The 16,435-nt window shown below is 41.6% G+C and overlaps 1 protein-coding gene across 1 annotated transcript in view; it reads left to right on the top strand.

The window, feature by feature from the left end:
- Positions 1-16,435, top strand: part of VPS13B (vacuolar protein sorting 13 homolog B (yeast)) — a 512,836-nt gene that overhangs the window by 430,231 nt on the left and 66,170 nt on the right. Inside the window, exons 40-42 of the mRNA XM_015405853.1 lie at positions 755-951; positions 3,540-3,721; positions 5,495-5,844. Coding sequence (XP_015261339.1) covers positions 755-951; positions 3,540-3,721; positions 5,495-5,844 — 729 coding nt within the window. The remainder of the gene's footprint in view (positions 1-754; positions 952-3,539; positions 3,722-5,494; positions 5,845-16,435) is intronic.

Here is a 16,435-nt window from a genome sequence, read left to right as displayed (position 1 = left end):
TTTATTGAAAGTGTAGATAGATACGTTTTGGCCTGGCACCTAAAGGTAAGTAGTCTAGGCATCAAGTGAGCCTCAAGGGAAAGGGTATTCGACAGGTGAGGTGCTGCCACTGAAATGCCCTGTCTGGTCACCAAGTGCCTCACCTCTGGAGGAGGATCTTAGTTGGTGAAGTATGGGAAGAAGCAGTCTTTCAGGTACCCTAGTCCCAAGCTCCTTAGGGCAAGGATAACAACCAGCACCTTGAATGGTGCCCAGAAACAGATGAGCAGCAGTGCAGATCTTTCAGATCATATAAAACATAATGAAAGCGATACAATTCGTGTATACTTCTTTAACTTTTATTTTCACATGCACTTACTATATAGAAAGCTTTAGTCGCTTACTTAAAGTGTTTAGAAAATGGCTTTTGATGCAGTGGTGTAGCCACATCCCATGAAGTTTTTGACTAATTAATATACATATTCATGATATTTTTGTATAATGTTAGGGTGCTTGTTGACATTTGTAGTAATAACTGAAGATATATCTTGACCACACTGAAATGAATAGAAAATCCTATTAAAGTCAACTTGATTAATATTTAACCTTTAAAAGAAATATATTAAAACTTGAAAGATGGCAACAAATCAAAAGATCAACTATTTCCCATTTTAAAAAATCCAGAATTCTAGCAGCTCTAAAGTGCATTATGCACATGATTTTATATTTGTTTAGAAATGCTGGGCAATTAAAATTTTGCTTGCTAATTTTACAGATTCCTTGCAGCTTGGAATACTGGGATGAGCTCCAGAAGTCGTTTGTAGCATTCAGAGAATTCAGCCTATCAGAAAGCAAAGTCTGTGAACTGCCACTGCCTAGTATTGACTTAATGACTGACCAGAAAGAGCTTGTAGCCTCAGATCTTTGGAGGATTGTCCTGAACAGCAACCAGAACTCAGGAGATGATCAAAGGTAATCAGTGCTACTATTGCTTCAAAGGCACAGATCATTCAGGTGTTAATTCACAGAGGAAGATCACCAAAGCACTTTGGGAAGGTATCTGTAACTTATCCAGTGCATGTATTTTGCTGGGCAGGGATCTGTCACAAACAACAAAGTGCTCCAGTTTGCCACTTGAGTGTGTAGACATAAAATCTAGTCCAGTCACTTGTATTGCAGGGAAATGCACTATGATTTAATTGTGCCTGATCAGCTCCTGTCCAGTGTAGTGACAATGTGGTGTGACCACAGACACAGAAAAGAAGTCCTGTATCCTTTTCTTCCAGAAGCCCAGTAACCACTACAAAGTGTTGTGTAGTTACCTAATTGATCTGACTGACACAAACATGGTTGGTTAGTTTTGAAGGTATTGGAACTCTAGCATGTGTTCATGTAGAAAGAGAGAGATTGCATACATGGTGGGGATGCAGTGACGTTAAAAGTGCACACAGAAACACGCACCTCAAAAACAGCTGATGTGTCCGGAGACTGGACTTTGTGAATAACTTGGTTGTGTGCGTTTGCATGTTTTAATAGCCACTTACATGCCTCAGAAGTTATATAATTCAGGGAGAGGCTGGAAACAGAAAATGGATAACAAATCAATACAAAAATCTTGAACATCTGGTTTCCATTAATCATATCAGGTTGAAATTATTTCTTGATGTTAATTGTGAAGGAATGCATTTTCATCATTCAGAAGTTAAGTGTTTTAGACAAGGTTAATTCCTTTGAATGTGGGACCGTCACAAAATTACCTCAATGGTCAGCTTAGTACCATAGAAATGTGAACTCTCTGGGAATTAAGCAGAAAGCTTATGGAATTCAGGAGAATTTTTTTCATCAAAGCATTTAGAACTGCAGTCAGAATTTTTGTTATATGTTCATTTGGGGCTGTTAACTGTATCTAATATTTCCTAAAAAGTATTTTCTGTAAAAGTCTTGTCAATGGCAATCCTGATGAACTAAACTTCTTATGTGGGATCCTATGATACGAAAAATATTTAGTGTTACATAAAATATTTAAAAAGTGTCAGTATTTTCTTTCAGTGTACCAAAGAATAATATAACTTGGAAGATGCTTACAAACATTAAGAAATTGCACTGCATTTCTATACATTAACTTAGCTGTGTGGCCAGACAGATTCTCAGACCAAGAAACCCATGAGTTTAGCGATAGGTATGATTTATGTGTCTTTGCATGTTGCCTCTTTAGCTAATGATCCATTATGAAATTCAAGAGGTGCTATTTTTCCCCCTATTTCTCTTCCCACCATATTATGTTGTTCTCTTTCCTAATCTTTTTCATGAAAAGTTTCCTTGCTGCTATCCATTGGTCTATTTTAAACTAGAGGATGTTTCTGATTTGTTCTTGCTCAGCACAAAGTGATTAATCTGCGTGGGGAGATCTGCCCTGGTCATTCCGTTGAAAGACCTATCTCCTCCCTTCTTAGCCCCCAAAGCTGTTAAACACAGTGGTAAGCATTTACTGCTGGTTGCTAGCAGTTGCTGATTTTCCTTTGCCTTTTTGTGGCCAAAGACAAACAAAGTATCCTGTGCTTAGCACACTTGACTCTGCACCTTGAATATACAACCTCTGCTAAGGGAAATTCGAGTTTGTACCTGCTTGTATAGCCCCTGGGAATCCAATACTGCTGAGATGTCCACGTACCATAGCTGTCAGTGACCCCTATACCTTCTTTTTGCCATTATTTCATGATTGCCCTTGTATGGTACTACCTGGCTGTCGGGGGGGGGGGGGCCTCCACCGCTTTGAAAATGGGCTGTAAATATATTTATGAAAAAGGGAGGTCCTTTTTTTTAAAGTCACAGTTATAAACTCCACAGCAAAAAAAGAAGCAGGAAGAATTGTCTTAAATTAGAAGTATGCATACACACAGTGCATGGTGTTAGTTGATAACCTCTGCAGAGATCTATTAAAGTGATTGCCACATAATTATTTTAAGAACTGAATGGTGCGAGGATTTTTACTGAGAGACCAGGTAGCATACTGATGGGAAGTTGCAGCTTTAGATTTCTTAAAAATTTCTATTTTATCAAAGCTGGGTAAGAAATCTTTCTAAATTAATGACTATGCAGAACAGTCCAGTATAGGTACAATTATAAAACGGGGTATATTTCTGGGGAAAGTGTCTATTTTCTTTCACTTAAATTGTGAACTTGATTATTTCACTTTTTTAAAAAATTCTGTATTATCTTTTTCAAAAGATTAGTCATTTCTTACCCTGCAGCTGATAGAAAGTTTTTAATATGCACAGTTGATTTTTCTCTATGTTCAGTCTAGTTGAAACATGCGAATGTTTTTGAAACCAACAGAATTCACTCTCCTCAGATATAAAGAGCTCAGCAAGTTGTAATAACTGCTCCACAAACTCTGCCTAGAGGAAATATGGGCACCATTTGTTTTTGTTAAACAAAGTAATGGTGTTTTGCTCGATGCTTATGCCCGTAGCAAGGGTCCTATAATAGCAAATGGTCAAATCCTGTGAAAAAGTCTGGATACATAGAAGTAACGCTGCCACTGCATTTCCCCCCTGCAGCTCTGAAAGTGAATCAGGCTCTCAAAGTGTGTGCGATCAGCTCGTAACTCCTACTGCATTAGCAGCCTGCACCAGGGTAGACTCGTGCTTTACCCCTTGGTTTGTACCTGCCCTCGGGGTTTCAGTCCAGTTCGCACATTTGGAACTTCACCTTTGCCACCATCTTGATCAGCTAGGAACAGGTATGTATCTTACACTTCTCAAGAATACGATTGTATACATAGTTTTTGCATTTGCTCTTCATCACCACCACCTGCTTTACATTTGCAGTTTCTTGGTTCATGGAACCATATGCTCAGATAACTTACACCTACTTATCGGTAGCAAGAATGCATAGGAAAGATCATGTGCTTGGCTAATCAGTCCAGCTATTTGTTTCTGGCAAGACTCACTAACTGCAGAAGGTGTTGCATTTTCATACTAGAGGCCACAAGTGCCTCTTCCCTATGTTCTAGGCTACCCGAGCAAATTCGGCTCTTTAAATTTTCTAATATAACTCCTGCTTCCGAAGGTTTTTGCATTTTCTTCAGAGACAGATTCTAAAGGAAACTGTAAGCATAGTGACCTTAGTTGTTATTCCAAAGAGAAGAAAAATCCATCTGTTTTTGTTCAGTAGTCTGTGCCATTGCATGAATGTCAAATTTATTTCCAAAAACGGTTAGATTGTGTGATTTCAAATAATGCTTTCCAGGAAAGATGAACAAATATCTAAGCACTTCTTACAGACAGAACTTTTTCAAAGACAGTACTTTTTCACTGAAGTGATGTAATATTTTTCTACTAACAATTAAATATGATTAATGACAAATTTGTCTAAAATTTAATACAGTTTTGAAAATACCATGCCTTCTTTAGCTCCTCTCATAACAGCTAATGCATCCACTTCCATATTTTCAAGTTTCAAATGAGAAAGCTATGATAAAAGCAAAAGCAGCTTGAACCAAACACAGCTGTGGTAGCATATATAATATTCTTTCTATAAAAGAATTTTGCTTAAGCTGCTATTAATTATAAATGTTTTCTTTGCTGGTTTATGTGCAGTGGGGCAATTAAGTATCCAGAACTGTGGCTCTGAAAGACTTGAGTCGAAGTTGGATAATACCTGGTCTTTCTAGGGATACGATTTTCTACAAATTGAGAATAATCTGAGTACCTGTTCTGTAAAATACATTTTTGTATACAGAATGATTCCACTTACTGATAACTGTTCTGGAGTAGTCTTGGATCTTGCCGCCTTCTCTCTCTCTCTCTCTCTCTCTCTCTCTCTCTCTCTCTCTCTCTCTCTCTCTCTCTCTCCCTCCCTCCCTCCCTCCCTCTCGAAAATTGCATACATTTTTAAACAGTTTTGCTGCTCAGTTTCCCCATGCATTTACATAGTTGTTGCCATATGATAAATAAAAATAATAAATAATACTTAGTGGTGATCACCAGTGTTCCCTCTAAGCTGAGTTAGTGTGAGCTAGCTCACAGTTTTTTAGCCTCCAGCTCACAGATTTTTCTCTTAGCTCAGGAAGGATGGCTCCAGAGCAAACTAATTTACGCAGTAGCTGAATCACTCGCTCACAACTTTAATGCCAGTAGCTCACAAAGTAGAATTTTTGCTCACAAGACTCCATAGCTTAGAGGGAACATTGGTGATCACCCTATCCATATTAAAAATGAATTTTCTAGAGAATGCTCATCTACAGGCACTGGTTGTTTCTCCCTCAGCTCTAACGTAAGTTCTGATTTTTACTTTCTAGCATCTTTTGGTAGCTCTAATATATAGTAAGAGCTACTTGGCTAATTTTGATTAACTATATTTGTTGTGGTGTTTGGTGTTGGCGGTAATTAATCTGCAGCTGTCAATGTCACCACCACTGTAGTAGTGGTCTGTCAGTAGTATGTAGTGGCACTTGTTCAGTACTGAAAATACATTTTGAGATATATTGGTTGGTTTTTATTCTTTGTTTCAGTGGCACCAAAGTTTCTTCATCCATTCATCTCTGATAAAAATGTGCCCAATGAGCTGGAACACTTGATAATCTCATTCAAAGAACCACATATCTATCTACGGCAGTGGAGTGACGGCTCAGTCTTCAAAGAGATCCAGTTCTCCACCACAATTGACTGCAAACTTTTGGAGTATCGAAATGTAACGATGCAGGCTATCATGAAGCCCTTTGGGATGTTTGGGCAGATCGCTGTTTCTGACAATTCAGTGGAAAACTTACTGGACTGCAATGTGATGGTGGAGCCCATATTTGTCAGCTTTGGTCAACATGCCATTCACTCACTCCACAAAGCAATCCAAGCTTGGCAACAGGTAGGGTAAATAGCAGGACATGAATGGGGGAAAAACAAGCCGATTCTTTTCTTTTTTTTAATTCAAGTTTTTAAAAGTCAGGAAAGTATAGATAACTGACTTGGGGGAAGGGACAGGGATAGGAGCGATTTGTCAAAGTGGCTGTCCACTCTGTCATGGCTGAAAATATCTAAACAATGGTCAGATGCAAATAGATACATAGAGTAATCGATGGCAGAATGGTCAGCATTTATGCTGGTGGGCTTTCCTCTCCCAAGGTAGCAGACAGTTGACATCCTGTACAGTTCTGAACTTCTGAAGGAGGCTTGGCAATAGCTTCAAGAAGTCTAGTCTAAATCATTTTATTATTGATTTTTTACTAATAATAAAGGATATATTTTGGCAGGAAAGCCTACTAGAAATTGTCTTGCTATCATGTGCAACATGATTTCGAAGGGAATCTGGGTTTAATAAACCATTTTAATTAATTTAAACCTTTATAAGTAAGATCAGAATCTGACCCAGTGAATTGTTGTAATACACAGCACTTAAATTTAATATAATAGATCAGTAATATGTGATCAGCAACTTTGATTTGTTTATTCCATTTGTGGTATGCCTACCTACTTTCCCCTTTTTATCTCACTAAAGGTGTTCGCAACATTTTGCATTACATTCATTACATGGAAAATTGATAGTTCAAAGGAGTCTGAACATGTGCAGATTCTCCTTTCTGCAATAAGGACTCAAAACATCTTGAGCTATCTCAAGCTATCCTGTCCTGCAAAAAAAAAAAAAAGCATTCTCCTTATCAGTCCAAATGCCTAAACGAAGTCTGTGCATTAATTACCCATCACAAAACTACAATACTAATGTTAGAAAAGATAAAACATCTGTTTCATATCAGAGTTTCTTTTTTCAAGGCATTCCATGGCTTTCTTATTGTAAAAGGACGTTCATAAAACAAGAGCTAGTGTGATTTAAATCTTTACAGCTGGTTCAAATATCACTGTGAAAAAAGAGTCTTTGTAGCTCCAATTTCTGCTTTTTGTCATATTTTTGAGCAATGTGCTTAGCAGAAAACAAGCAAACAGAAAAGAGAGCTTTGGATGAGGCCCGTTCCGCATGGGCTGGTGGGGTAGCAACTACTGCAAAATGGCCTTCAGAAAGGTCAGTTGCTTTGTGCAGTTAAAAAGTCTCTCCAACAGCATATGCACATAAATAAAATACACTGTATAAATATTTAAATGTTCTTGCCCACTTCAGAATGTGAATGACTAACTTGGACTACAGGGTGCCTTAGAGGAACACTCCGCTTTGCAAACAACAGAGTTGTATATTTGATTAAGTAGAGCCACATGTTTCATAGCTACATGGTTCTGACAGGTACATTCTATGAATAGTTTGGTCTGATTTATACATGTAGATGGCAATGTTCAAATGACCCACAGGAGGATATGCTTCCGTAATTGTTGCTGTAATTTTCTCATTTCCTCTCAGGTCAGGAGTTCTTGCCACCATCTTCTGATGTGGTAGGTGGGTCTGTAGCCCAGAGTGTACTAGATTAAAAACTCACTCTACTTTTAAATTAGGAGACACCAGACGTAGAAGTGGGCTCAGAACTGCTCATTATCATTAATTGTTAACAACATGTTCCTTATGTGGCTTCCTCTCTGCCACATACAGAAAATTAGCTTCCCACTGGTAAACGTTTGGTGGGTACAGTTGACTATCAGCACAGTACTCTTCCTGAGAAAATCATGGGCGCTGCAGTTACTTGCATTCTTAACATTTTTAACTGAGTATCTGGGACAAGTAATTTTGCGCACAGTGCAGATAGGAGCTGACATAGGAAGCATAAAGCAATTTGGCCTTGCACCTTTAGGTCAAGAGTTCAAGATTAACAGAAGCATCTGTCAGTATTTGTTTCTCCCAATATGTGGGCTAATTTTTTTTCTTAAGTAATGATGGCAATTTCAAAAGTAGATTAGGCTTTAAAGACACCATAAGGCTGTTTGCTTTATAATTCTTGGTCACATGTTTGAAATTCAAGAAGATGGATTTTTTTAAAAGCCACTTATTTCCCTTATGTAGGTAACCAGTTCAAAGTCTGATACATTATAACAGAAAACACTTCTCTTAAATTGAAAGGACATAATCCAGCCAAAACTAAGCTTTGTGTCCCATTAACATCAATGGGAAAGATTTAAGTTTATGACGCATTGAAATAAGTGAGCATCAAAGTGCTGAACTTTAGCAAGATTTTGCCCAAGTAGTGGCATATTTAAAGCCAAACTGTAGACATTTACCACAGAAAGTAGTTGTAGAATGGCTGAAAACTTGCATCTCTTTGCCAACAAAATGTTGGCCTAATAAAAACTGTCTGGTCACCAGAGCTGTGTTCTTTGAGCTGTGGTTAAATTTTATTAAATCCAGTGTAATATATTGGAGATTTTTAATTCCATAAGATCAAATAAACAAAATAAAAATAGGTAAGAAGGCTGTTATACAGTTATATGCAGAATTTTTCAGTGTATTTTACCATTTCAAATGACTTCATTATTTCAAATTATAAGAGGAACGAAAAGCTATGGAAAATAGGTAAGTTGAGTGAAAGACCTTCAGAGCCTGTTCTCTTTGGACGATATTTTGCAAAATGTAAATCATGTAAATAATTTGCAAAATGTCTTGATAAATGGATCCTAAAAAGTCACAGGAGGTATCATCTTTGAAAGATGAGGGAATCCATACATTTGTTCCTGCCAAGGTTCATGTCATGGTGTAACTTTTTTGTTATTAGCACATTGGTCCCAGTTTAATTAAGGAAACTGAAATGAATCACAAGATAGCAATTATCAAATTATCAGTTATCTTCCAAGAAGGTTAAGACAGTGTGGAAAAAATATAAGCCAGAATAAAGCAGGACTCCTGTGACATGTATTTCTGTGTCCACAGTGGTTTAGTTCTTCCTGGTCCAGCTGGAAGGCTGCTTCTAGCATTATTTTTGGTCAACCTGATTTGAAGACCACATCTAAGATGTTGCTTCATGAATAGCTAGATGCCACTGGGAGGAAAGGATTTGCCTTTAGAACAACCTGGAAACCACACAGTCATATACCTTTCTGAGGATTGAAACTGATGTGACGTTCATTGCTTTGCGGGATACACTGTAGGGATACAAGCAGTTTGCCAAAGTGAACAGTTTCACAAAGACCTGCAGATCAGTAATCAATTTAAAGTAATCAACTGGACTGCTACTTGGAAGGGAGGGAGGAGTGGCCACTCTTCAGGCTTCTCACTCTGTCCCTTGGTTGCTCCAGCTACTGTTAATTCTTCTTCCGTTTGGCAACAAAAACAGCATATAGGAAAGGGAATTATATTCAAGCCGGGGTTTTGCCTAATGACCAAATTGTTGAACACTGAGCCCTGGAAACAATCTCACCCATGCATGTGTTGTGTGTGTGTGTGCACAGACACACACACAAGGCAGATGCAAGAGCCATTCCCTCCTCCTTCACATCTTGACGCCTTCCTTTCTTTCTTGTTCTCGCACCCCTTTTTAAATTCTGTTTCTCTTCCTATTTGCCAAGTGTTCCTATCACCAATAGAGGGCTTGTATATTTTGTGTAAATACAAGTAGGATTACAATCTTGTCTGCTCTGATATAAAAGGTAAGCAGACTAGGCAAGCTTCCAAAGGACTATATGAGTGCACTGTTTTTTTTCTGAACGATAAGTGCAAAACATGAAAGCAAAAGTGATTTGTTGATTAAAGATGATCTTTAGGAGCAGTCTCCAAATGGCAAACCAAAGGGCTTTTCCCCCAACATAAATAAACATTTTAGAGGGAGTACCCGAAAATATAACATTCAACATAATCACTATTGGAGAACTTAAAAAATTAGAACTGATACGACTATTGCAAAAATGTATCATCTTGTTCATAATCTCTCACTTACTGAATTATTGGACTCTCGATAAGGCTCACATTTTGTTATTTAAGCAAAGGGTGCGGGGTTTTTTTTAGAACTGAAATTTCCAACACCTGCAAAGCTATGCAGCCAGTTTGGTGTAGTGGTTAAGTGCACAGACTCTAATCTGGGAGACCTGGGTTTGATTCCCCACTCCTCCACTTGCAGCTGCTGGATGACTTTGGGCAAGCCATAGTTCTAGCAGAGCTTTTCTCTCAAGGACAGTTCTGGAAAGAGCTCTCTCAGCCCCACCTACCTCACAGGGTGTCTGTTGTGGGGAGGGGGAGTTTGTAAGCTCTGAGACTCTGAGTGAAGGGCGGGGTATAAATCCAATCTCTTCTTCCTCTTCTTCTTCTTATGTGGAACTATTTGCATATTATAGAAATTTGATCAACTAAATGAGCATTCTTGCTTTACCTCTACTCCTAACATGTACTAGCACCTGCGTTTCTTTTACTGGAGACTACAGGAATTGAACCTGGGACCTGCATGAAAAGCAGGGGCTATACCATTGAGTGGTAGCCTCATCCCTACTTCAGTTATTTAATATTTTGCAAAGCTGTCTTAAGTGGACCTACAACCTTTTAAGGCCACTAACTTTAATGGATTTGGGAGGGTATAATTCTGCTTAGGATGACATTGCTGGTTAGTGGTTAATTTATCCATTCAGTTATTGAGTTCAATGGAGTCCAAAGTAGTCAATAACATGCCACGGATTTCAAAAAAATATATTGTCTGGGAGTAGGCAGGATACCCCACCCGGTCCTAGTTGATATCCCCACTTATAGCAGCAAGGCCCACGCAGTGGGCAGCCTTGGGGGGTCTAGCAGGACATCCCAAAGTGGCAGAGACATGACCCAACAGCAGGCCAGTGAAGGTTTGGCCAAAAGGCATGGCTGTGTCAGTCATACCTCTGCAGCCTAGCTGGCCAGCTTGAACTCTCAGGCAGAGCACAACAAGAGCCCATCCCAGCCAAGGTGTGGGGACTCAGTCAGAGAGCTGATTGGGCAGGAGGGTATGAGGGGGCACCTGGAGAAAAGGGCCACTTTGGAAGGTGGACTCTACAACATTATGCCCCAAATCCAGCCCTCCTCAGGCTCCATCCCCAAAATCTCCAGGTATTTCCCAACCTGGAGCTGGCAACCCTACTTGTAATCATAGGCCCAAGCAGCCCCATAAGAAGCAAGTTTTCAGGGGCAGGGGTGTGTGCACCTGACTTGGTGACAACACCCTAACCCGGAAGTGGCCCAATGAGGCAAAGAAAACATGGATGAGGGAAAGGCGAATGAGTGTGGCGCTCCCCTCTCCCAGTCCTCTCAGTATGTTGCAAGACTGAGCAGGCTGGGGAGGTAAGTCACTGGGAGCTCCTGAATCAACATGCACAAAGCCCAGATGCAACCTGAGACACACACACAGGTATACACAGTCAGCCCTGAGTCGGCGGGGACAGCAAAGTTCAGCCGGGGCTGAGCAATGGTGCCCTTCCCACTCTCCTCACTCACCCTTCTTCTTGAAGAGCGCCAGCAGGGAAGGCAGATTCTCCCCAAGGAAAACCACCATCCCACTCCCGGCAAGGTTCCGGGGAGCCTGCCCAGTGGCTCAGCTCCCCCCCACACGCCAGGATCCACACTGTCACCTCCCTCCGCCCCTCCCTCCTGCCAAGCTGCCTACCCCACAGAAGGATGCTGATGCTTTCACACAGTGGCTGGGAATGGAAAACAAGCCATTAAAAATAGCTGGGGGGGGATTAAAAGGAAAATAGAAAAAAAATCTGCAAGAGCAGTTCTTAATGCAAACGGCTTGCCTGATAATAAGCAAAGGGCACCCAGCCACAAAAGGTTTGATGGTCCCTTTAAATCCAGCCCAGTACTCACCCTCCCAGTGGCTTCTAAGCTTCTAGGCCTCCAGAGGAAAAACACATGGTCCAATTGCGGCAGCTACAGACAAGTAGGAAGTAGGAAGCCGGCGATTCAAAAACAGAGGGTGGAGAGTGTAGACTAGTGGAGAGATGCAGGGGGCTTGCTGACTCAGTTAAGTCTCTAGTGTGTTGCGGAGGTCAGGGCAGTTTGTGGGGGTCTGGGCAGGTTTGGGGTGGGGCAGGGCAGGTTTGGGAGGGGTATTGCCCCCCAGGAGCCCCCCCCGGTGGCTGCATGCCTGGGCTCAAGCCCATAACCCTGCAAATAACACTTTATTAGTTATATCATTTTATTATGCATTGTAGTTTCCATATTCTTCACTTCGGTATTGTGGAGAAACATTAATTAACACATCCCAGTAAAGTTTCAGACATCCTGTGATGCTGTTAGAGTTGCTAAATCCAGGCTGGGAAATTTCTGTAGATTTGGGGAAGCAGGGAAGGGGCCTCAGCAGGGGACAATGCCACAGAGTCCACCCTCCAAAGCAGCCATTTTCTCCAGGAGAACAAATCTCCGTAGCTTGGAGATTAGTTGTCACTCTGGGAGAATTCTAGGCCTCCGCCTGGAGGCTAGCAGCCCTAGATGTTATGCTAGCAGCAGTGTTTCCTCTAAGCTATGGAGCCTTGTGAGCAAAAATTCTACTTTGTGAGCTATTGGCATTAAAGTTGTGAGCAGGAGATTTGGCTGCTGCATAAATTAGTTTGCTCTGGAGCCCCATCCTTCCTGAGCTAAGACAAACATGTGTGAGCCAGAGGCTAAAAAACTGTGAGCTAGCTCACACTAACTCAGCTTAGAGGGAACACTGGCTAGCAGTACTGCTAGCTGTAGACTTAACAAGAAAATCCAGCTGATATTGCTTTAGGGTGGAAAATACTTTGTGCATTCAGAAAGTTCTTTTCTAAGTTTTATTGTAACACACTTAAGTTCCTCTAGATTTTAAATCCTTCCTTTAAAGAAGAGTATTTCATAAATCCAGAACAAGGAAATCCATGTTTGTGGGTAGATCTATGGGCATGTGGGTATGGCAGTTTGACAGTGGAGAGTCATAGATCCACCATTAGAGAATGCCAAAACAAACTCTGTACTCTGAAGCAGCAGAAGGAATGTTTGCCTTGCTTTCTCCAGATACTACTGTATATAATACACACAGATTCTCTGTAGTAATGTTTTCTACTTCTAAAAACCAATGTTGCTGGATTTAAGGAGATACATAGTATAGCCCTGGGCCCATGACCTTGGGGAGTCCTAAAGGAAAATCTCCTTAAATCCAGCACTGTTCCAGCTATCCCTATAAATTTCTTCTGCACACATATACTTTGGCCATACTTACTAGGTCTGTGTCTCATCCAGCCTTCAAGGACAGATGTTCACTCATCATCTTTGTAAGCTTTAGAATTGGAGGATAATTTTAATTGGCTTTTACAGATGTCACTGTGTGCAAGTGAATTTCAGCATGTAGAAGAGAAATTGTGTACATACGTATATTTGGCAGAGAATACAAGATTAAGTATTAAGTACTGAACAATGAAAAAAGCTGACAAGAAGAGTTGATTCATCTGAAATAGGGTGTTGGAGGAGAGTTTTACGGATACCGTGGACTGCCAAAAAGACAAGTAGGTTCTAGATCCGTGCGCCTTGATGTTTAGTCATGCTGGCCACATGACCACGGAAACGTCTTCGGACAGCACTGGCTCTTTGGCTTTGAAACGGAGATAAGCACCGCAACCTTAGAGTCGGATTTGACTGGCTTTCGAGCATGGGAACCTTTACCTTTACTTTAGATCAAATCAAGCCTGAACTCTCACTAGAGGCTAAAATAACCAAACTGAGGCTATTGTACTTTGGTCACATCATGAGAAGGCAAGACTCACTGGACAAGACAATAATGCTACGAAAAGCTGAGGGCAGCAGGGGAGTATGAAGACATGAGATGGATTGACTCAATCAAGGAAGCCACAAGGGCTCTCAGTTTGCAAGACCTGAGCAAGGACGTTTTGGAGGTCATTAATTCACAGGATCACCATACGTTGGGTGGCTTGATAGCACATCACACACAGATATTAAGTGGGCTAGGTGAGAAGGTTGTAAGTTGCATGTTCACATGGCTCCTTACCATTCTGGCAATCCTTGATTCTGGCTTTCTACAAAAATAATGAAGCCGAGGGGGAAAGTTAGAAAAGAGAACCACAGGAATGCAGTAAAAATATTATGGATAAGGGAGTATACACATTTGAATATGCTGTCACCATAGAAACCAAGTTGTGCTTAGGGATGTACAGGCATCCTACTGATGTTCATATTTTGCATAGTTGGAAATTAATGGATCACATATATACACACCTAAGAACTGAAAATTTAGCCTTCTGCTTTTGCCTAAATGAAGTGTTGACAGCAGCAGCTACCAGACTGTGCTCTGTGGAAGACTGGTGGCCAAGGGGGAGTTGGCTGGCTAGAGAGACCTGGCCATCTTCCTTGCTTTTATATGCTTGTATGAGTTCTCAGGCATTTTGCTGACAGAACCTTGAAGTATATCTGTAAACAACAAGGGAAGAACCTGTCTTATTGTTGTGCTTAGAGAAGATGCTGAGGAAGTAAAACAATACTGGGAAATAAATTTCACAAAGATTGATGGCCATCTTGAAGCTGCCCAAGCAATCTTACATGGGGGAAAGCATTCAGAGCAGATGTAAGATGCAATGGATGGGAGGGGGGACAACAAAGGAAAAGGAAAATGTGGACATTGGGAATGAAGAAGAAAACGTAGAGCTCAGTTGTTGGTTCTGCTGACTCAAGTGGAAGGGTTGGACAAAAACACAGCTTCGCAAGCAAGCCAGTATGATGTTGTACTAGGACACCATTATGCCATGAAGCTCACTGGTTGATTTTGTGTTCGTTATTCTCCCACAAATAGGACGATCTTCGACGTGGTCTCTGTGCTTCACACCCATGGGATCTAGTGCGCACGTGCTGGATCGATCGGCATTGTAGCAAGCTCTTTTAACGGATTTTCGCGCTCAGACCTCGGGCATGTGCAGGAACCCCACTCCGCATGCCCAGAGGGGAGGGCGCGGACATCCTGCCAGTTCCTTTGAAAAAACTTTTTTAAAACAACCTTTTGTTTTCTGCTGAGGGGGAGGTTGCCGCTTTACCTCAGTCGGGCCTTCGGGCTACCCCACCCCACCCCTTCTTTCTTCTTCATTTTGGTTTTTATGGAGAAGAAGTGGGGCTTTTTTAATAGGTGCAAGGGTTGCGGTAGTAAACTTGCTCCTCCTGACTGTCATACCCTTTGCGTACTTTCTCTCGGAGAGTCTCATCGACCCGAATCCTGTCGCCACTGTGCTCGCTTTTCAAACCAGACCCGAAAAAACTGAGCTGCGCGCCTTAAAGTGGCCCTGCAAGAATCGGCTCTACATCCTTCCTCAGCGATGGATGCCGAGAAACCATCGACATCAACGGCTCCAGCATCGAGGCCTGCCTCCAATATCGGCCAACCGACACCGAAGCCTCCGGTATCAAAGGCGCAATCCTCCGCTTCCACGCCGGTGAAAAAGAAGTATAGGCCAAGCAAGGAGCAAAAGTCCGCATAGAAGGGCTCTTCCAAACCCCTTAAGGCGGCAAAGAAGGGAAAAGTAGCGGTGGCTGCACTGGGTGATGCCCCTAAAGTGCCTCTCGCTCCAACGACTGTATCGATACCGGAGGCCCAAGTTCCTCCACCGATACCGACCATCCATGTCTTGGACTCCCCTGTCCACCAAATGGAGCGTCCTTACTCCGACATAGAAACGGTAGAGCTCCTAAGTCATCAAATGGATGCAGAGCCTTCTCCGTATCCTTCCCCGTTGTCAACAGTATCGGAAGCTCCCAACATCAATCCACGTCGGCACCGATATGCTTCATGCAGTAATGTATGCAAATGACACTGTGCTTCTCTCACGTACTAGAGGAGGTTTAAATAGGGCGCTGGAAAAATTTCGTGCACAATGCCAAAAAAAGTTATTTATTGTAAATTACTCAAAGACAAAAATTATGCGTTTCCATAAAAAATACAAAGAAATGAAATGGTCAATGGATGGGGTGCCGGTAGAGCAAGTTAAAAATTTCAAATATTTGGGACTAACCTTTTCATTTAACGGAAAGGCCTCTAGACATTTCCAAAATGCAGTATGTTCAGCACAAAAGAGCGCAAATGCTATATTGCGCTTCTTTAGGAAAGGGGGAGCCCAGTATGTCCCGGCCGCTCCCCTCATACTGGGGGAGCCCAGTATGTCCCGGCACACCACCCGCCCTCCTTCCCCGCTGCTGAAAGCTTCTACATTTTCAATAGGGGTTGATTTGCAGCTGTTTGAAGGAACTGGCGGGATGTCCGCGCCCTCCCCTCTGGGCATACGTGGTGGGGTTCCTGCACATGCCCGAGGTCTGAGCGCGAAAATCCGTTAAAAGAGCTTGCTACAATGCCGATCGATCCAGCACGTGCGCACTAGATCCCATGGGTGTGAATGCACAGATGGCCACTCGAAGATCATCAGGTACAGGTAAGCAACCTGTTTTTACTTTCTAGGATTCTTATGAAGATAACAAGAGGAAAGAACAATGTCCACTGCCCTGAGCTCCTTGAAATGGGCAAGGAAAAATGTAATAGATAGCCTTATGTCACTTTGTTGAAAAGTGATTGTTGTGAAATGGTAGTTAGCAGGCTTGAACTGAGAAACAGGACAGAAATATCTTA

The sequence above is a fragment of the Gekko japonicus genome, unplaced genomic scaffold (assembly GCF_001447785.1).
Source record: "Gekko japonicus isolate JY-2015 unplaced genomic scaffold, Gekko_japonicus_V1.1 scaffold232, whole genome shotgun sequence".
Lineage (NCBI taxonomy): Eukaryota > Metazoa > Chordata > Lepidosauria > Squamata > Gekkonidae > Gekko > Gekko japonicus.
This window is presented reverse-complemented; position numbering and strand designations above follow the sequence as displayed.